The sequence below is a fragment of the Rhineura floridana genome, chromosome 9 (assembly GCF_030035675.1).
Source record: "Rhineura floridana isolate rRhiFlo1 chromosome 9, rRhiFlo1.hap2, whole genome shotgun sequence".
In the NCBI taxonomy this organism is placed as follows: domain Eukaryota; kingdom Metazoa; phylum Chordata; class Lepidosauria; order Squamata; family Rhineuridae; genus Rhineura; species Rhineura floridana.
Window position 1 is genome coordinate 65,135,103 of NC_084488.1, and position 15,317 is coordinate 65,150,419.

At 40.7% G+C, this 15,317-nt stretch overlaps 1 protein-coding gene and 1 long non-coding RNA gene across 6 annotated transcripts in view; one reads left to right on the forward strand and one right to left on the reverse strand.

Annotated features, from left to right (window-relative positions):
* The window catches only part of NR3C2 (nuclear receptor subfamily 3 group C member 2), a 211,452-nt gene that overhangs the window by 131,167 nt on the left and 64,968 nt on the right, over positions 1–15,317 (forward strand). For all 5 annotated transcript variants that reach the window (XM_061584708.1, XM_061584706.1, XM_061584707.1 and 2 more), the window contains one exon: positions 13,658–13,774. In XM_061584708.1, coding sequence (XP_061440692.1) covers positions 13,658–13,774 — 117 coding nt within the window. The remainder of the gene's footprint in view (positions 1–13,657; positions 13,775–15,317) is intronic.
* Positions 3,369–15,317, reverse strand: part of LOC133364332 (uncharacterized) — a 41,836-nt gene continuing 29,887 nt past the window's right edge. Inside the window, exons 2-3 of the long non-coding RNA XR_009757917.1 lie at positions 10,691–10,783; positions 3,369–4,059 (exon numbers count right to left, since the gene is read on the reverse strand). This is a non-coding gene — a long non-coding RNA (uncharacterized LOC133364332). The remainder of the gene's footprint in view (positions 4,060–10,690; positions 10,784–15,317) is intronic.

Below are 15,317 nucleotides of genomic sequence, written 5' to 3' on the forward strand. Positions count from 1 at the left end.
AATAGTTGGCAAACAGTAAAAAAAACAGAAGCCTGTAGAAAGTTTTTATTTAGCCTAGAAAATTGAGGACACTCTTAAACTGTGATAAGCATTTCTTCGCTGAAGTGAATTATCTAGGGCTGATGTAGACAAAATAAATATATTAGAGGAAAGACAAATTTGTAAGAAAAATGCCTGCTTCTTATTCTGAGAAAATCTTTCTTTTTCTTCTGGTGATCTGGCAGATATTGCTTACATGAAAACAAGGGAAAGGTAAGAGGAATTCTGTGAAATTATATATCATAGTATAGCTGTTTAATATTTATTTGAGGGTAAAGTTGCTTGCCTCTGTAGCAGTCTTGATGCCCCCTCCACATCTACTGTAGTCCCCAATGAGGTGTCCAGTGCAAAGTCTGCTGCAACTTCTTGGGAACGGTTTCAGTTGATGCGGCTTGATGACGTGGACAAGGTGCTTGCGATGATGCGGCCAGCAATGTGTCCTCTCGACCCTTGCCCTTTTTGGCTTATTAAAGCTTGCCAAGGAGGTTTGACTGAGTGGATCCAGAGTGTGGTCAACACATCATTGCAGGAGGGAGTGGTTCCGGGTGCCTTGAAGGAGGCAGTGATCTGACCACTCCTGAAAAAGCCCACCCTGGACCCATTGGTTTATGACAACTACCGACCGGTTGCAAATACCCCCTTTTTAGGGAAGATGATTGAGAGGGTTGTGGCACAGCAATTGCAAGTACTCTTGGATGAAACAGATTATCTTGACCCATCCCAGTCTGGGTTCAGGCCTGGTTATGGGACTGCATCGGCCTTGGTTGCCCTGATGGATGACCTTTATCGGGAGAAGGACAGGGAGAGTGTGACCCTGTTATTCTTACTTGATCTCTCAGCGGCTTTTGATACCATTGACCATGGTATCCTTCTGGGCCGACTTCGTGAGCTGGGTATTGGAGGAACTGTTTTACAGTGGTTCTGATCCTATCTCCAAGGTCACTCTCAGAGAATAGCATTGGGTGACTGTCTTTTGGCCCCCTGGCAGTTGTGCTTTGGGGTGCCACAGGGTACCATCTTGTCCCCCATGCTAGTTAACATCTATATGAAGCTCTTGGAAGCAGTCATCAGGAGATTTGGGGCGAGGTGTCAGTAGTTTGCTGACGACACCCAGCTCTATTTCTCCATAACATCTGAATCAGGAGAGGCCGTGCAAGCCCTGGACCGGTGCTTGGACTTGGTGGTGGGCTGGATGAGGGCCAATAAACTGAGTCTGAATTCTAGCAAGACGGAGGTACTGTGGGTTGGTGGTTCCCGAGTTCAGATAATTGCTCAGTTGCCTGCTTTGCATGGGGTTGTACTCCTCTGAAAGAGCAGGTCCATAGTCTAGGGGTGCTCCTGGATCCATCTTTGTTGCTAGAGGCCCAGGTGACCTCAGTGGCTAGGAGTGCCTTTTACCAGCTTTGGCTGATTAGACAGCTGCCACCGTTCCTGGACCGGGATAGCCTGACCACTGTTGTCCATGCACTGGTAACCTCTCACTGGATTACTGTAATGTGCTGTATGTGGGGCTGCCCTTGAGGTTGGTCCGGAAGCTGCAGCTGGTGCAAACTGCAGCAGCGAGACTGCTCACTTGGGTAGGGTATCGCCAACATGTCACCTCGCTGCTGAAAGAACTGCACTGGCTGCCCATTTGCTACCGGGCCAAGTTCAAGGTTCTAGTTTTGGTGTACAAAGCCCTATACAGCTTGGGACCAGGATACCTGAAAGACTGTCTTACCCCTTATATACCCAGCCGATCACTGCGCTCTGCCGGTGAGGGCCTCCTGCAGATACCATCTTATCAGGAGGTTCGTTCTGTACAATATAGGAAACGGACCTTTAGTGTGGCGGCACCTACCCTGTGGAATTCCCTCCCCTTAAATATTAGGCAGGTGCCATCTCTGCTATCTTTTCGGCGCCTTTTGAAGACTTTCCTGTTCCAACAAGCCTTCATAGGGTCCCCATAAGTCATAATTGGCTTGAAGGCATATAACAACAACAATATTTTACAGAAGAATTAATTTATTTATATTTTCTGTGAAAAGCGACAGCAGTAATCAGTAAATCCATTATTAGACTGGGGTAGAAACTACCTGAAATACAAATGCAGAACTCCGGTTTCACTGGTCTGGTTTGCACATCATGGTAAGCCAAATTATGCCTTACCACAGGGATGGAGAATCCTTTTCAATCTGAGCTGCACATTCCCTTCTGGGCAACTTTCTGGGGAGAGGGGGAAACATGTCAGTAGTGGGCATTGCCAAAGGCAAAATGGGGCAGAACAATGAATGTATGAATGTAAATTGTACCCTTGTGCAGTGGGCTAGTTTCTACACACTCACACACCCCTTTCTATCCTCCATGCAAGGAAGCAGAGTTCAAGGACACATACCAGCCGGGCAAAAATACTCAAGGAGAGTGTGAAGCAGGCCTGGTAAGGGGGTGTGGCTTGGGGAGAGTCCCAAGGGCTGGACAGAGAGGCTTGGAGGCCACATTTGACTTGGGCCTGAGGTTCCTCACCCCAGCTTACTTGGAACCAAGCAAATATGTGGGCTGTTGGGGATGATCTCACAGCTGCTTTACTAATCCTTGGTGTTTTTCATTCCTGTGCCATGCTGAGCCAAGCCAAGGTTTAGCTTAGCATGTTGTCTCAACCCTGGCTCATGGTCCAGTCCACACCCTCAGGCCCTGCCTCCAAGAGCCCGCCAAGGTCACCTATTGATTCTCAGAGACTGGGCTTGCCTGAGCTCTGGTATGCCAGCACTGACCAATCAGGGAGATGGGCAGCTCCCTGCTGGCCCATTGTGTCTGTAGTGAAACACAGGCCTGCAGAGAAACAGTGAATCAAGGAATAAGAACATAAGAAGAGCCTGCTGGATCAGGCCAGTGGCCCATCTAGTCCAGCATCCTGTTCTCACAGTGGCCAACCAGGTGCCTGAGGGAAGCGTACCATCAAAGTGTACCATCAAATTTTGTTCTGTTACTACATTCTGTGGCTCCATCATATTTCACTACTATATTTCTGTGCTGGAATGCTAAATTTTGCTTTCGTAGGATAATGGCTATTCAAATTATAGAAATTGACAGACTTTATGTACAAACAGGAAACTTAGATGCCTGCCCCGCCCCTTCTCAATGCTACCTCACCTGCTTTAGCATGTTTGCACAATATTGCAGTCATCCGTGTGTTGGATTGTAGAAAAACAATTTCCTTCTGTTTGCGTATATACAATATATGATTGAACTTTTCTGGGTTTTTTGGCTTTTCATTTTTCAAGCTATTAGAAGCTGTTAATTTTATTTTTTGAAAATCACCTACAAAAATCCATTACAGAAATTATGCCTTTTAAAGTTTTTTAATATTGTTGAATGTTGACTTTGGCAACTTTCCAGTTTTGAAAACCTTACACTGCTTCAGAGTGTACATAAGTGGCAACACACTAATCAGTTGTATGAAATATTTTACTACATTCATTATAATCCACTTACTAAAGTGGAAAAACCTTTTTAGCACGCTAAGTTCATTTGCTCTAATTTTTTGTTTGATTTAGTGTATGTGGCATTTTCTAACACACCTTTTACAGAGCTAATTTTATCTGGTTCACAGCCATACTAAAAGAGTTTCTTGATTATACCACCACAAGTTTTTAAACCAGACTGTATTTTGTGAAACTTTTAAAACATTATTTTTAGAGAAAGGATATGGTATTGCCATACCTGAACATTTTGCTTTAGGATGAGTTAGTGATTCAGTAAAATTGATGTGTGTTGTGTAATCTATAAGTCAGGACCCCTGAAAATGGTAGACACTAAGGCTTCAAGGTAACATGCTTGGGCTTTGGAGTTCCCATGTCATAACCACAAAATTTCATTCATTTCAACATCAGGAATGGGTCCACATGGAATCTCTATTGTACACACAGAACTCTCTGTTGACACTGAAGTGTATGAAGAAGTCTCTAGACATGCAGGAATCTCTTTGTGTGCTGTGGACTGTGATGGTGCATGTTTAGGATTAGTTAACACAGAGTAGCTGCCCTGTAAATTAATAATAATAATAATTAAGATTTTATTGTAAAAGGTTTTCAGACAATGAACCCAAATCCCTCCTCTCTCCATTCATAACAGTGAAACAAAGCAAGATCAAATATTTCTATATTATTTCTGACTTGATTTAAGTCACTGGTATTAAACCTGTCTTCCGTCATTCTTCCCTGCACCTCCTAGGATTAAGGGAATTTTTTTGTCTTACCCTTTTGTACTCATGACCATAATGGATAAAGAATGGTAAATTGTTGCTTTCTCCTCTTTCAGTGTATGTCCTGGCCTTTGACACCTGAGATACACATTTTCAGGTCAGGACTCACCCTATTCCTGTGATTGTAATTTGTTTTAAAGTGTTTTAATATTGAATTTTAAATTGTTGTAAACAGCCCTGGGACCTTAGGGTGAAGGGCAGGTAATAATAATGCTTCTGTGCAGACTGAGAATGCTATTCTATATTTATGATTGTGAGATAGAAGTTCAGGGTGGTAGTTGTACTGGATTATCTATTTAAAAAATGTGACCCAGTGTGTGTTGTAAAGCATCTAGCACATTTGAAATTAAGCCCTGTATAGCAAATTCTGCTTTGCTTCCTGACTTTGCTTCTGTTGAATTTCATCATTAGGTCTGCTGAATTTTATTGCTGAATTCAAGCCTTCCATCTCCGATTGAGTACCTTTTGTGCTCATAGAGGCCCTGATGCACATACAAAGCTCCTTCACTCACAAAGAGCTCCCTGTTCACTTCAAAGGAGGTGAACAGTGCAAACAAAAGTTGCCCCATCCAGTGAAGAAACCCCATCACAGGGGAGCTCATCTGGTGCACAGGGGAGCATCTCTGGAGACAGTGTGAACAATCCATTGATGCCCCTGTGATAGTGCCTCTGGTGGATTACATCTATTCAGTTTTGGTCTACACTGAATTTTAGAATTCAATGTAGTCTTTTAAAATTGCCTGAAGAGTTTATGCTGGAAACATAACAGATATCGTGTACCTCTTCCTTCCTATCTCTGCTGCCTCAATGAACCATCCAACAGAACAAGATAAAACTAGCATTTATTTTCCTGATAAAGGTATGCTCTGAATAAACAAGAGTCCTTTATGAGGCCTAATTAGGATTTGAACCAAAGTTAAATAAATGTTTGAAGATCACCTTCAGCATATTAAAGCTCCCCTATTTTTATAACCATTTTGAATTTCAAAAATAGTTGATGTTTCTAATTATAACATTGTTTGTAACCTGTAAAGGATCATCTGTGTTAGGTTATCAGGTAGATAGATCTACCAGAATATTTTAGTGACACTACTTAAATATTATTGCTTCATAATCTATGTATATGACAAGCAGAGGGGAATAAAATCTTTGGAGTACATTGAAAGACACACACAGAAGAGAGAGAAACATCTACAAGGCCTGCTGAGAAAATTGTAACAGCATAATTGTAAAAAGTAGGTGGGAGGGAGGGAAGGAAGGAAGGAAGGAAGAGGGGGAAATGTGTATTAGAGCAGGCATACAGAACAATCATGTGTATGTAATAATCTGATAATGGAATGGGCAGTGTGATTGATGAAAGATAAAGCAAGAGAGGTAATGCCTTTTAATTGCCCAATTTCTTATTTTGTTTTGTTAAAGTTTAACACATCATGTTTATCAGACATTCACTGCTAACACAAATGGGCACCCCTTCTGTGTTTGTACAGATTATTCTAGCAGTGCTGTTTGGTTTAGCGCAGAATATCGCCTGTTGTCCACCTTCACTTCACTTCAAAAGGGAGAAGTTTTGTAGCTGAAGAGCACAAATATTTTGAACTTCACAGGCATATTTGAATTTGTCTGTGAGAAGAGGTGAAAAAGGCAAACAAGGCCGGTGCAGACAAAGAAGAAAGAGGGTGTAGTCACTAAACAGAAAAGATACGTGAATCTAAAAATCCCAACGTATACTGGCCCTTTAAGTTACTTGGTTCCTTTTAAAGAATGAAATGGAGGAAAACAGATTTTCTAGGATGCAGCCTATGCACTGGTTTTTGCATCTGCCCAGTGGGAATAACTCCATGTTACATCTTCTAAACCAAATAGGAGTGTTAATTAGTGTAAAGTAATAATGTAGTATTTGTCAGTTACAATATATTAACCATATCAGAGATCTGAAGTCCTGAACTTTCTTGCCTATATGCAAAATTACTTAGGTATCAGTTTAACTGAACATTCTCACAAGGGACTCTAATTAAAGCATTTGCAAATGGGCACACAAAAGAAAATGTTGTGGTGTATCCCCATCCCCTAATGAGAGGGCTCTTATTATTTATTTATACATTTATACTGCCTTCAACCAATTGGTTCCCAAGGCAGTTCTCAACGGTATAAACGACAATAAAAACTGATTTTTTATTAAAAAAGCAAAAAAACAAGACCAACAATTAAAAACAGCAGATTAAAACAGTTCAGACTCAGACTTATAAATCTTAGAAGAATAAAAAGGTTTTCATTTGGTGCTAAAAAGATAGTAACTGGTGCTAGGTAATCCTCATGGGGAGAGAATTCTACAAGAGCACCACCACCAAAAAGAACCACTTCTTTGTTATCACTGATCCCACACAAGGGGCACTCGAAGGAGAACCTCATTTGAAGATCTCATCATGAGGATATGTTGATATGCCTGATGACCTCATAGTCAGCCTGCATGTGTGTTTCTATATGTGTACATAGGAAGGATCCATGGGTTGTTTGATTGAAAAATGAGGTGCCAGTACTCTTATCTTGATGATAGTGCTTTGGTGCCATCACAAAGTAATTGCCAGGACATCAAAAAAGAGGTGACAATACCCCATGCTGAAGAATACCGCATGCGTGCATGCACACACACACACACACAAAGCACTGGATATGAATAGGCAGAAAACACCTAATACTCTGTGTACAGGTGCTGCATGTCTGATATGAGTATACACATTTGAACTGCCCTTGGGATGCAATTAGAAAGTATTCCAGATAATATGGTATTATACCGCTCTGTAGTGATATCAGACAATTCAGCTTTTATAAAGGAATATGTGCAGGAATAGTATCTTGGGTAGAAGACTGTTTCTGAAGAACGAAAGTGGAAATACTAGATGGCAAAGAGTAGAAAAACAGGAGATATGAAGTCCATATGCATACTAGTTACTAGGAAATGCCCCGTTTGCTTGGGGAAATTGTTTTTGAGCCATATTCCTTTTTTACACGGCTTAAACATTTGTTTTTGTCTTTTTAACTATTTTTTTTACATGTGCTTAAAGAGAAATATGATGAGTAGAAAAATTATGAAATACAGGGAATTAAACAACTGATCTCCTCATCGTTGATAAAGATACTTTGGCTGCAGTCCCCAGTCCACTTTCTTGAGAATAGTTCCATTTAGTCAGCAAAATAATAGAAGCCATGATATGGAGGGAGGAAACAGCAGAGATATTCAGGCTAAAGTGAGAGTTAGAACAAGAGAGACACAGAGATAATGGTTAAAAAATAGAAAGAACACCAAAGATAAAATAAGTAGTAGAAGCAATCTAGGTCAGTAAAGAAAGATGAAATAAATGGTATAATCCACCAGAAACCTGTACAAGCCCCAAGTAAATTGAGCCCAACCATTTCAGAAAGAAAATAGCTTTAAAAAGGATGATAAAATAGTCCACTGTACTCAATGGAAAAATATATTATCATACAGCATGAAGGGGAAAAAATACATTAAGACTGCAGTCCTATACACACGCACTGGGACTTACTTATGAGTAGCCATGCATAGGACTGGTGGGGTATGGGGCACTGTGATGAGGGTTCAAGTCTTTGGGTCTGGCTTGTTTACTCAGGTGTTGACTCAGAAAAGGTGTTATTAATTAATGAAAATATACATCTTAATGCTGACATAGCCTTCAAAGTGTTTTACAATAGATAAAAATAAATTACGCATTATTGTAACACCATAATTAATATACACCCGAAAACAATCCCATGAAAATATAAATATCCATGCAATAATCCTCATGTGCATTGAGTCCTCACTCCAACTTGATTTAATTATCTCTTTAGCTGTTTTGAAGCATAAAGTTGGTTCTAGTTTTTGGCCATTCAGTTGTGATACCTGTTCACATACTTCCACTCCCTTTCCGTTTTGTTGATAATTCATGATTATGGATGTGACTCTCTTCTACATTACTAGGTCAGGATGGAACTGTCAATTTCTTTCAGTTTCTTGTTTCTTCAGTCTTAAATTCAGTTCTCCTCATTTCTGCAGTAATTTGCATTTTTTTAAAAATCCTCATGAAAACTCTTCAGTATTTTAATATGAATTTTTCCTAATAGACACATTTTCTTTGCAGTTTTTACTAACGTACACATTTCTGCAAGCAATTTCTCCTAAAATACTGTAGGTTTGTATTTTTTTCACTAATATATTCATTTTATGGACACTTTTACCTAATATATGCATTTTTGTAAACATTGGTTGAAGAACTGCATCACAAAATTCAGATAAATGCAGATTTCAAAGGATACTGTGTTTTGGTTCTCATGTTTTGGAAAATGCGAATTTGATAGACTCAGCTTTAAATACAAACTGAACTGAATTTCTCTCACATCCCTACCAGTTGGATTGTGGTTTTGGAATGCTATGGTCACAATGATTATACTTCATGAGGGGTATATTCCACACTTGTTCTTCATGGCTGGAGCAGGATGCCAGAGAAACAATATCCAGGCAGGATCAGGGACTCCTAACAGTGCATCAACAGTCCTAAGCCAGAAGCATTATTGCAACTAAGGACTAGGCAACTCACCAGAAAAGGGCTGAAGACATAGCTAAGGGGTAACATTGCCAAGAAAGACTAATCCAATAGCAAAGAAATGGGGCAAATAATTTTGGGGCAGAAATATGGAACATGGTGTTTGTTGTCCTGACAGAGGAAGGGGAATGCTAGGAAATGTATAACTAAGAGACGATGAGAGTTGTTCAATCAGACGTTCATAGTCAAGAAGCAAAGGAAGTAGTACTCATTAATCCCCCTCCCCAATAAGGCTTGAGTACAGTAGGGCCCCGCTTCTTGGCACCCTGCTTTTTGGCATTCTGCTAATACTGTGCCAACAGGGCGATCAGCTGGAGCGGGGGCGGGAGCTCCCCGTGCTCCAGTTGATCTCGCCAGAGGAGGGGAAGATCAGCTGTAGCACGCTCCAGCTGATCTCCTCTTCTGGCACGATCAGACCCCCGTGCTCCAGCTGATCATGCCAGAGGAGGGGAAGATCAGCTGTAGCGCGCTCCACCTGATATTCTCCTCTTCCGATGCGATTAGACCCCCGCGCTTCAGCTGATCTCACTGGAGGAGGGGAAGATGTGTGTGTGTGTGTCACATTAGCATTTTTCTTTTGGCATTTTAAAACATTGTTCCTCTTTTTCTTGAACACACCTCTGGAAATCTTGCTTTTGTTCATGACATAGATGTGGGCTCTGATTCCTTTAGATCTGTGTGCTGCAACTCAGTAATTTCCCCGCAAGACTTTGCTAACCACTGGCACACCCTTGATCTGCCTTTTGTAAATTACAATTAATTAAATTACTGTACATATACCTGAGCAACTTGGGCAATTATTTATTAGTTTACTAATGCTAGTGCATAGTCAGACTGCACTGGTTTAAACAGAATTGGAGAAGTTAATTATCGTAAGCTTTAGTCTGTTCTAATAATGAGTAACCAGTTATGGAGAGAGACTGAACATAGATGCAATATTTTATGAAGTGGTAGTGATTTGGGCATGTAGTTGAATTTGCATTGCAGAATATCGAGGGACTGCCCTAATCTGTTTCCCAGGTTGTTCCAACCAGTTCAAGAGCGGTGAAACAAGGTTATGTAATTGACATGTGATGTAGCCGAAAATAGTGAGTGCAAACATAGGCTGTTGTTGCTGGGCAGTTGACAACTGCTTTTAAAAAAATCTGTTCACTGTATAAGAAAAAAACGTTTTCAAATAAAAATGCATAGCTTAGTTTTAAAGAATCTCAAAAATGTAATAGTTTATGGGCTTTATTTTTTCAGTAAAATACAGTGAGATTTTTAAAAGCTTGAAATAATATTAATTGTCAATAGTGATTTGTAAAAAAAAGTGGCAAGAGTATTACTAATGAAACAGAGAGCTGGTATGATGTCTATCTGTCTCTCTATCATGTTCATGTTTTAAAACATATAAGTTCTGTTTAGAATAAGCTTGGGTTTATGAAATACCATTACAGTGAAATGTTATTAAGCAGTCATGTTTTATCAGGAGATTGCAGGCACATGGTGATATAACAGCACTGCTTTGAATGAGAGAGGTGGTGACTTGAAAGCTGCAAGTTGTATTTCACAGACATCTGGGTGAGCAGAAAAGAAAGGCTGATGTGGAGCTACATGATTTTGTTCTGCAGCAGTAAAAATTGCTTCACTGAGCTGAGTTAAGGAGGGGCAGATCCCTCCACTACAGAGAAAGTCCTGTTTGAGAACTAGATTTCCAAGGGATGCATCCTCCCCACCCCTCACTGCCTTTTCCTCATTGATTTGGGCCAGTCACTGCCTCTCAGCCTCAGAGGGAGGCAATGGTAAACCACCTCTGAGTACCACTTACCATGAAAACTGTATTCATAGGGTCGTCATAAGTCGTAATCGAAGGCAGTCCATTTCCATTTCATTTTCCACAGCATATTTTCATTCCATTCCACTGGGCAAATAATTAAAACAACCAGTTTCAGAAGTGAAACGAGACCCAAAATAAGTTTGTGAAGTTAATGTAGCCAAAGGACTGTTAGTAATATTTATTTATGGTCATGAAGCAAGCTTATGAATGTGAAGAGAGAATTGGGCCTTGGTTCCATCAATCTATAATCTGGGGAAATTATTTTTCTCAGTATATAGATGAATAATCACATAGGTATGTATGCACGCATCAGGCATTCATTTACTGTATTGGTATAATTGTGAAAGCACATTTTTTTTAAAGTTCAGCACCCATTTGAAGGTTGTCCTAGTCAATATATTTCCAAAATCCAAGGGACTTAATTTGCAAAATGTGCAGAGAAGTATTACAATCGTCACTTTCTTTCCCCAACTGGGTGCTGTGGATCTTGCTCCATGGACCTGGGTGGGGAGGAGGATGCAGGTAGGCTGCTATGCCCTATCATTTATTTATCTCAACATGAAAGAGATATTGCTTCTTGGTACTTCCCAAGCTGCATTGCTTCCAAGTTTGCCATGGGGCTTATAGGAAGGGGAGAGTGCATTTAAAACATACAGTAAGGAAAGTGTGTGGTTAGTGGAGATGTTAATAACATATTACAGTTCATAAAAATTCAGTCCTTTGAAAGCTGTACCCTAATTTACAAAGCATACATCTGTGAGAAAATACAGCACAGAGCAAACCTGATGGTTTCTGTTAGCAAGAGCAGGTCTCTTAATTGCTCATACAGGGAGCAATCCTGATCCAGAAACTTTGGTGGAGTACAGTGCATATCACTTGACCAGTTTGGGGGTTCTGAAACAAGGGGTCTTCCTTGGCTGGTCCAAACATACGAATGTAAGAACATCTTTGCTGGATCACACCATGGGCTCTTCTAGTTCAGCATCCTACTCTCACAGTGGCCAACCAGATGCCATGGGGAAGCCTGCAAGCAGGACATGGGCACAATAGCTGTCTTTTGCTGTTGTTCCCCAACAACTGGTATTCAGAGGCATAACATCTCTGATCCTTAAGTTTTTTTCCCTTTGAAATTGTAGCAAATTCAGAGGGTTAGATCCAGGGCTGTGGAGTCAGTACGCCAAACCTTCGACTCCGACTCTTCTATTTTTGTACTGTCCGACTCTGACTCCACCCAAAATTGCTTCCAACTCCACAGCCCTGGAAAAGGCTGTAAATGTCTTTTTAAATTAGAAGCTCTGCTAGGAGCATTTTTATCACTGCCTGAATATGCGCTGATCTTGGCATCACAGCATTTGTCTTCATCTGGGTCCTGTGTCATACACTGACACACAAAATGTTTTTCATCTTGAGTTATGGTGAAATGCTCAACTACAGCTGACTTCATGGGAAGCTTCTTTGACATTTTGAATTTATATTTTTAAAAATTTGTCAATCAAAATTTAATTTGAAGCCGGAGTCGGAGTCGGTACATTTTTACTGACTCCGACTCCACCCAAAATTGCTTCCGAATCCACAACTCCGACTCCGACTCCACAGCCCTGGTTAAAACTACTGTGTCCCTTGCAGAAATGGAAGGGCTTCTCCTGTTTGTGCAAGGAACTGAAATCCAGTAAGGGTTCTGCTCAAGAATAGGCGAAGGGGTAAGCAATTAACTAATACCCTTGAAACCGCCCCCATCACCTCCCACACTGTTCTCGAAGATCCCCAGACTCTCCAGAACTTTATTCTCCAGGGGGGCGCAGGGGGAAGGAAAAATCAGAAACTCCCCCCTCCAGTTCCTGAAGCAGGAGCATACCATGTGTTGAGATCCAAACCAGAGCATGTATATGGCTGGAACTTTATTTGTTGGAGATTGGGTTGGATATCAGTACATCTGTTCGTTTTTTTAGCAATGCTAGGATGATTGCATTATCCTCAGTTTCTGCTTTTGTGAATAATTACTATGATTATTTTGTATGCATTAAGCCAGAGAACCACATTCATCCTTGGACAAACTCTCCAAGAGCTGCATGCCAGCATGGCTGTGGTTACTTTCACATGCTTGTTCACCTCACACAGCTTCCCAATCTTCAGTTGAACTATTTAGATTAGTTGAAGGGGACGCATAGAACACACACAGGCAAACAGGCAGACACATACATAGATCAGTCATCTGATGAATGTGGGCACAGTTTGCATCCCTGTCATGGTACTGGACTGAGGAAAGTCTCTGCCAGCCCTCAGTCTAGCGCCATGAGGAGGATTAAAAATTTTTGTCTGCACTGGTGCTGTGTGCTTTTTTTCTGTGATGGTGGTGGTGCCACAAGAAAATTAGATCAGGCCTTTCAAACTGGATCAGGCCTGGAGGCCAGGAGTTTGCAACCCCTGATTTAAGCTTTAATTGAACTGTTACAGGCCATACTTTTTGCATATCTTTTGCCATTTTAATCCCACTTTGTTATGTTTACCCTTATGTATATAAACCTGCTAACACAGAAAAACAATTTATGCATTTGATGAGGTCAGCTGTAGTCCATGAAAGCTCATGTCATGCATAATAAATGTCTTAGTCTTTACGATGCTATAAGGCCCTCTCTTTCTTTCTTTTTGCTACAACAGGCTGATATGGCTACTGATCTGATGTTTCTGATTTTATGCTCTTCATTCCTGCTTATTGATTTTATTCTTTTCTCTTATTTTGCTGTGGGTGTTTTCCTTTTAAAAATTATGTATTGATATGTATTGATGCTATGAGATGTTCTGGAAGGTTCATGTTTAAAAAGAAACAATAATAGTTTTTAAACAAAGGAAATAACTCTTCTTTCATTTGTAAGGCTATGAATCTGAATTGTGGATAGCTTATATAATTGAATATGGTAGAATATTAATTATGATTTTTGTTTGTTTTTGTTAATACAGGGCAGCACAATTATTTATGTGCAGGACGGAATGACTGTATCATTGATAAGATTCGAAGAAAAAACTGCCCAGCTTGCCGATTACAGAAATGTCTTCAAGCTGGAATGAATTTGGGAGGTAAGGATAACTTTACTTAGATATTCATTGCATAAAAATGTTTTAAGCATGTCTGTTCTTAAACTGGTATCAGCTGGATGGTCTCAGAAGTTTTATCATGAATTACTCAACTAAGAAGTATTATACAAAAAGCTACTAAAACCCTATTGTCATTATAAGTTTTTTGAATATGTGTTTTATAGCTCAGAATAAGTAAGGTGGGTGTTAGATGATGACAGTAATTTTAGTGGAGTTTCACACAGCTAAGAAGATTAAAGCACCAGGAGTTGTGCGGGGTTTTTTTGGTGGTACTGTGGGAACATTCTAAAAAGAATATCAAAATAGATGTAACCAAAGGAAAGTTCAAGCTATGTGTTATCTACCAGATTTCCTGCTAATTTCCAGTCTCACTAATATCAATATATATGTTTGATGGGCAGAATGATTCAAAAGGGTGGGAAGAGCATTTACCAGCGGCAGACAAGCCACCTTTTCCTGTACCTTGCCAGGCTTGTGCTAACAAGGGAGAAGGTGGTGATGGTGGTGGGTGTTTTTCCTTTTTATCCCCCCCCTCTGTATTTTAAAAGCAGTTTCTCCCTCAGTGGGAGGGAACCAAACTCCATGGCTGGTGTGGTTTGTTCTCCTGTTGTGAAGTGTATCAGAACAAGAGGGCTGTGGGTCTTATAGATCCCCAACATCTCCCGGCACCTCCCCCACCCCCGCATGCCTCTGGAAGGCCTCTTCCTTGCTATCTGTGATAATCGGAGCTCTGAAATTAGAGAAGAACCAGCTGCAGGTATTTCCACGCCCCCCAGAGCAGATGTCTGTGGTAAAATCTCCATCTCTGAGGGCAGACCTCTCTGTCTGTCCTCAGAGACTTGGATGGATTCTGGTGGCCCTGGGGACAGGGACCTACCTAAAACTGTTAATAAATTGCATAATCAGAATGACAGTATTTATTTAGCAGTATAATTTCATACCTGTACTATCAAGATATGAAAGTCCATTTCTAGCCAAGTCTTCCATAAATGTAATGATTCAAGTAGAGTTGGGCCAAAGCATCACCAAGAATTTGGTGACTTGGTACAAAATGTGCCCAATGCACCTTCTTTTATAGCCATGCAATCCATTTTTCCTGCCCTCTGTGCATCTCTAAGCAGGGAGAAAGAAGTATATCACACTTTAAAAGTACAGCTGTTGTCCAACATGCGACCAACACATTCCAATTTTTTTTTGACCTATAACTGATTTCATAAATCATCTCAGGCAAAAGGAAGTATGCCCCCATAACTGCCTAAGCAATGTAGGAAAATGTCCCTCTTTTCTCATGCTGTGCTGCAACCTTGAAGCACAGAAATGGAACAAAGGAGCATGTCCTTGTGCTACCTCAGCAATGCAGTACTGTGTTTCCTCCCTCCCACCCCATGCAGTGATTGAAGCTCGCCCTCATTTGTGGTGCTCCTTCCCTCTACAATGAGTCTATGAAGGTGAGGAGGGAGCGATTTCTCAGCCTGCAAATTTTTGTTTAGGCTCCACCAAAGAAACTATAATGAATAGAGGCCTA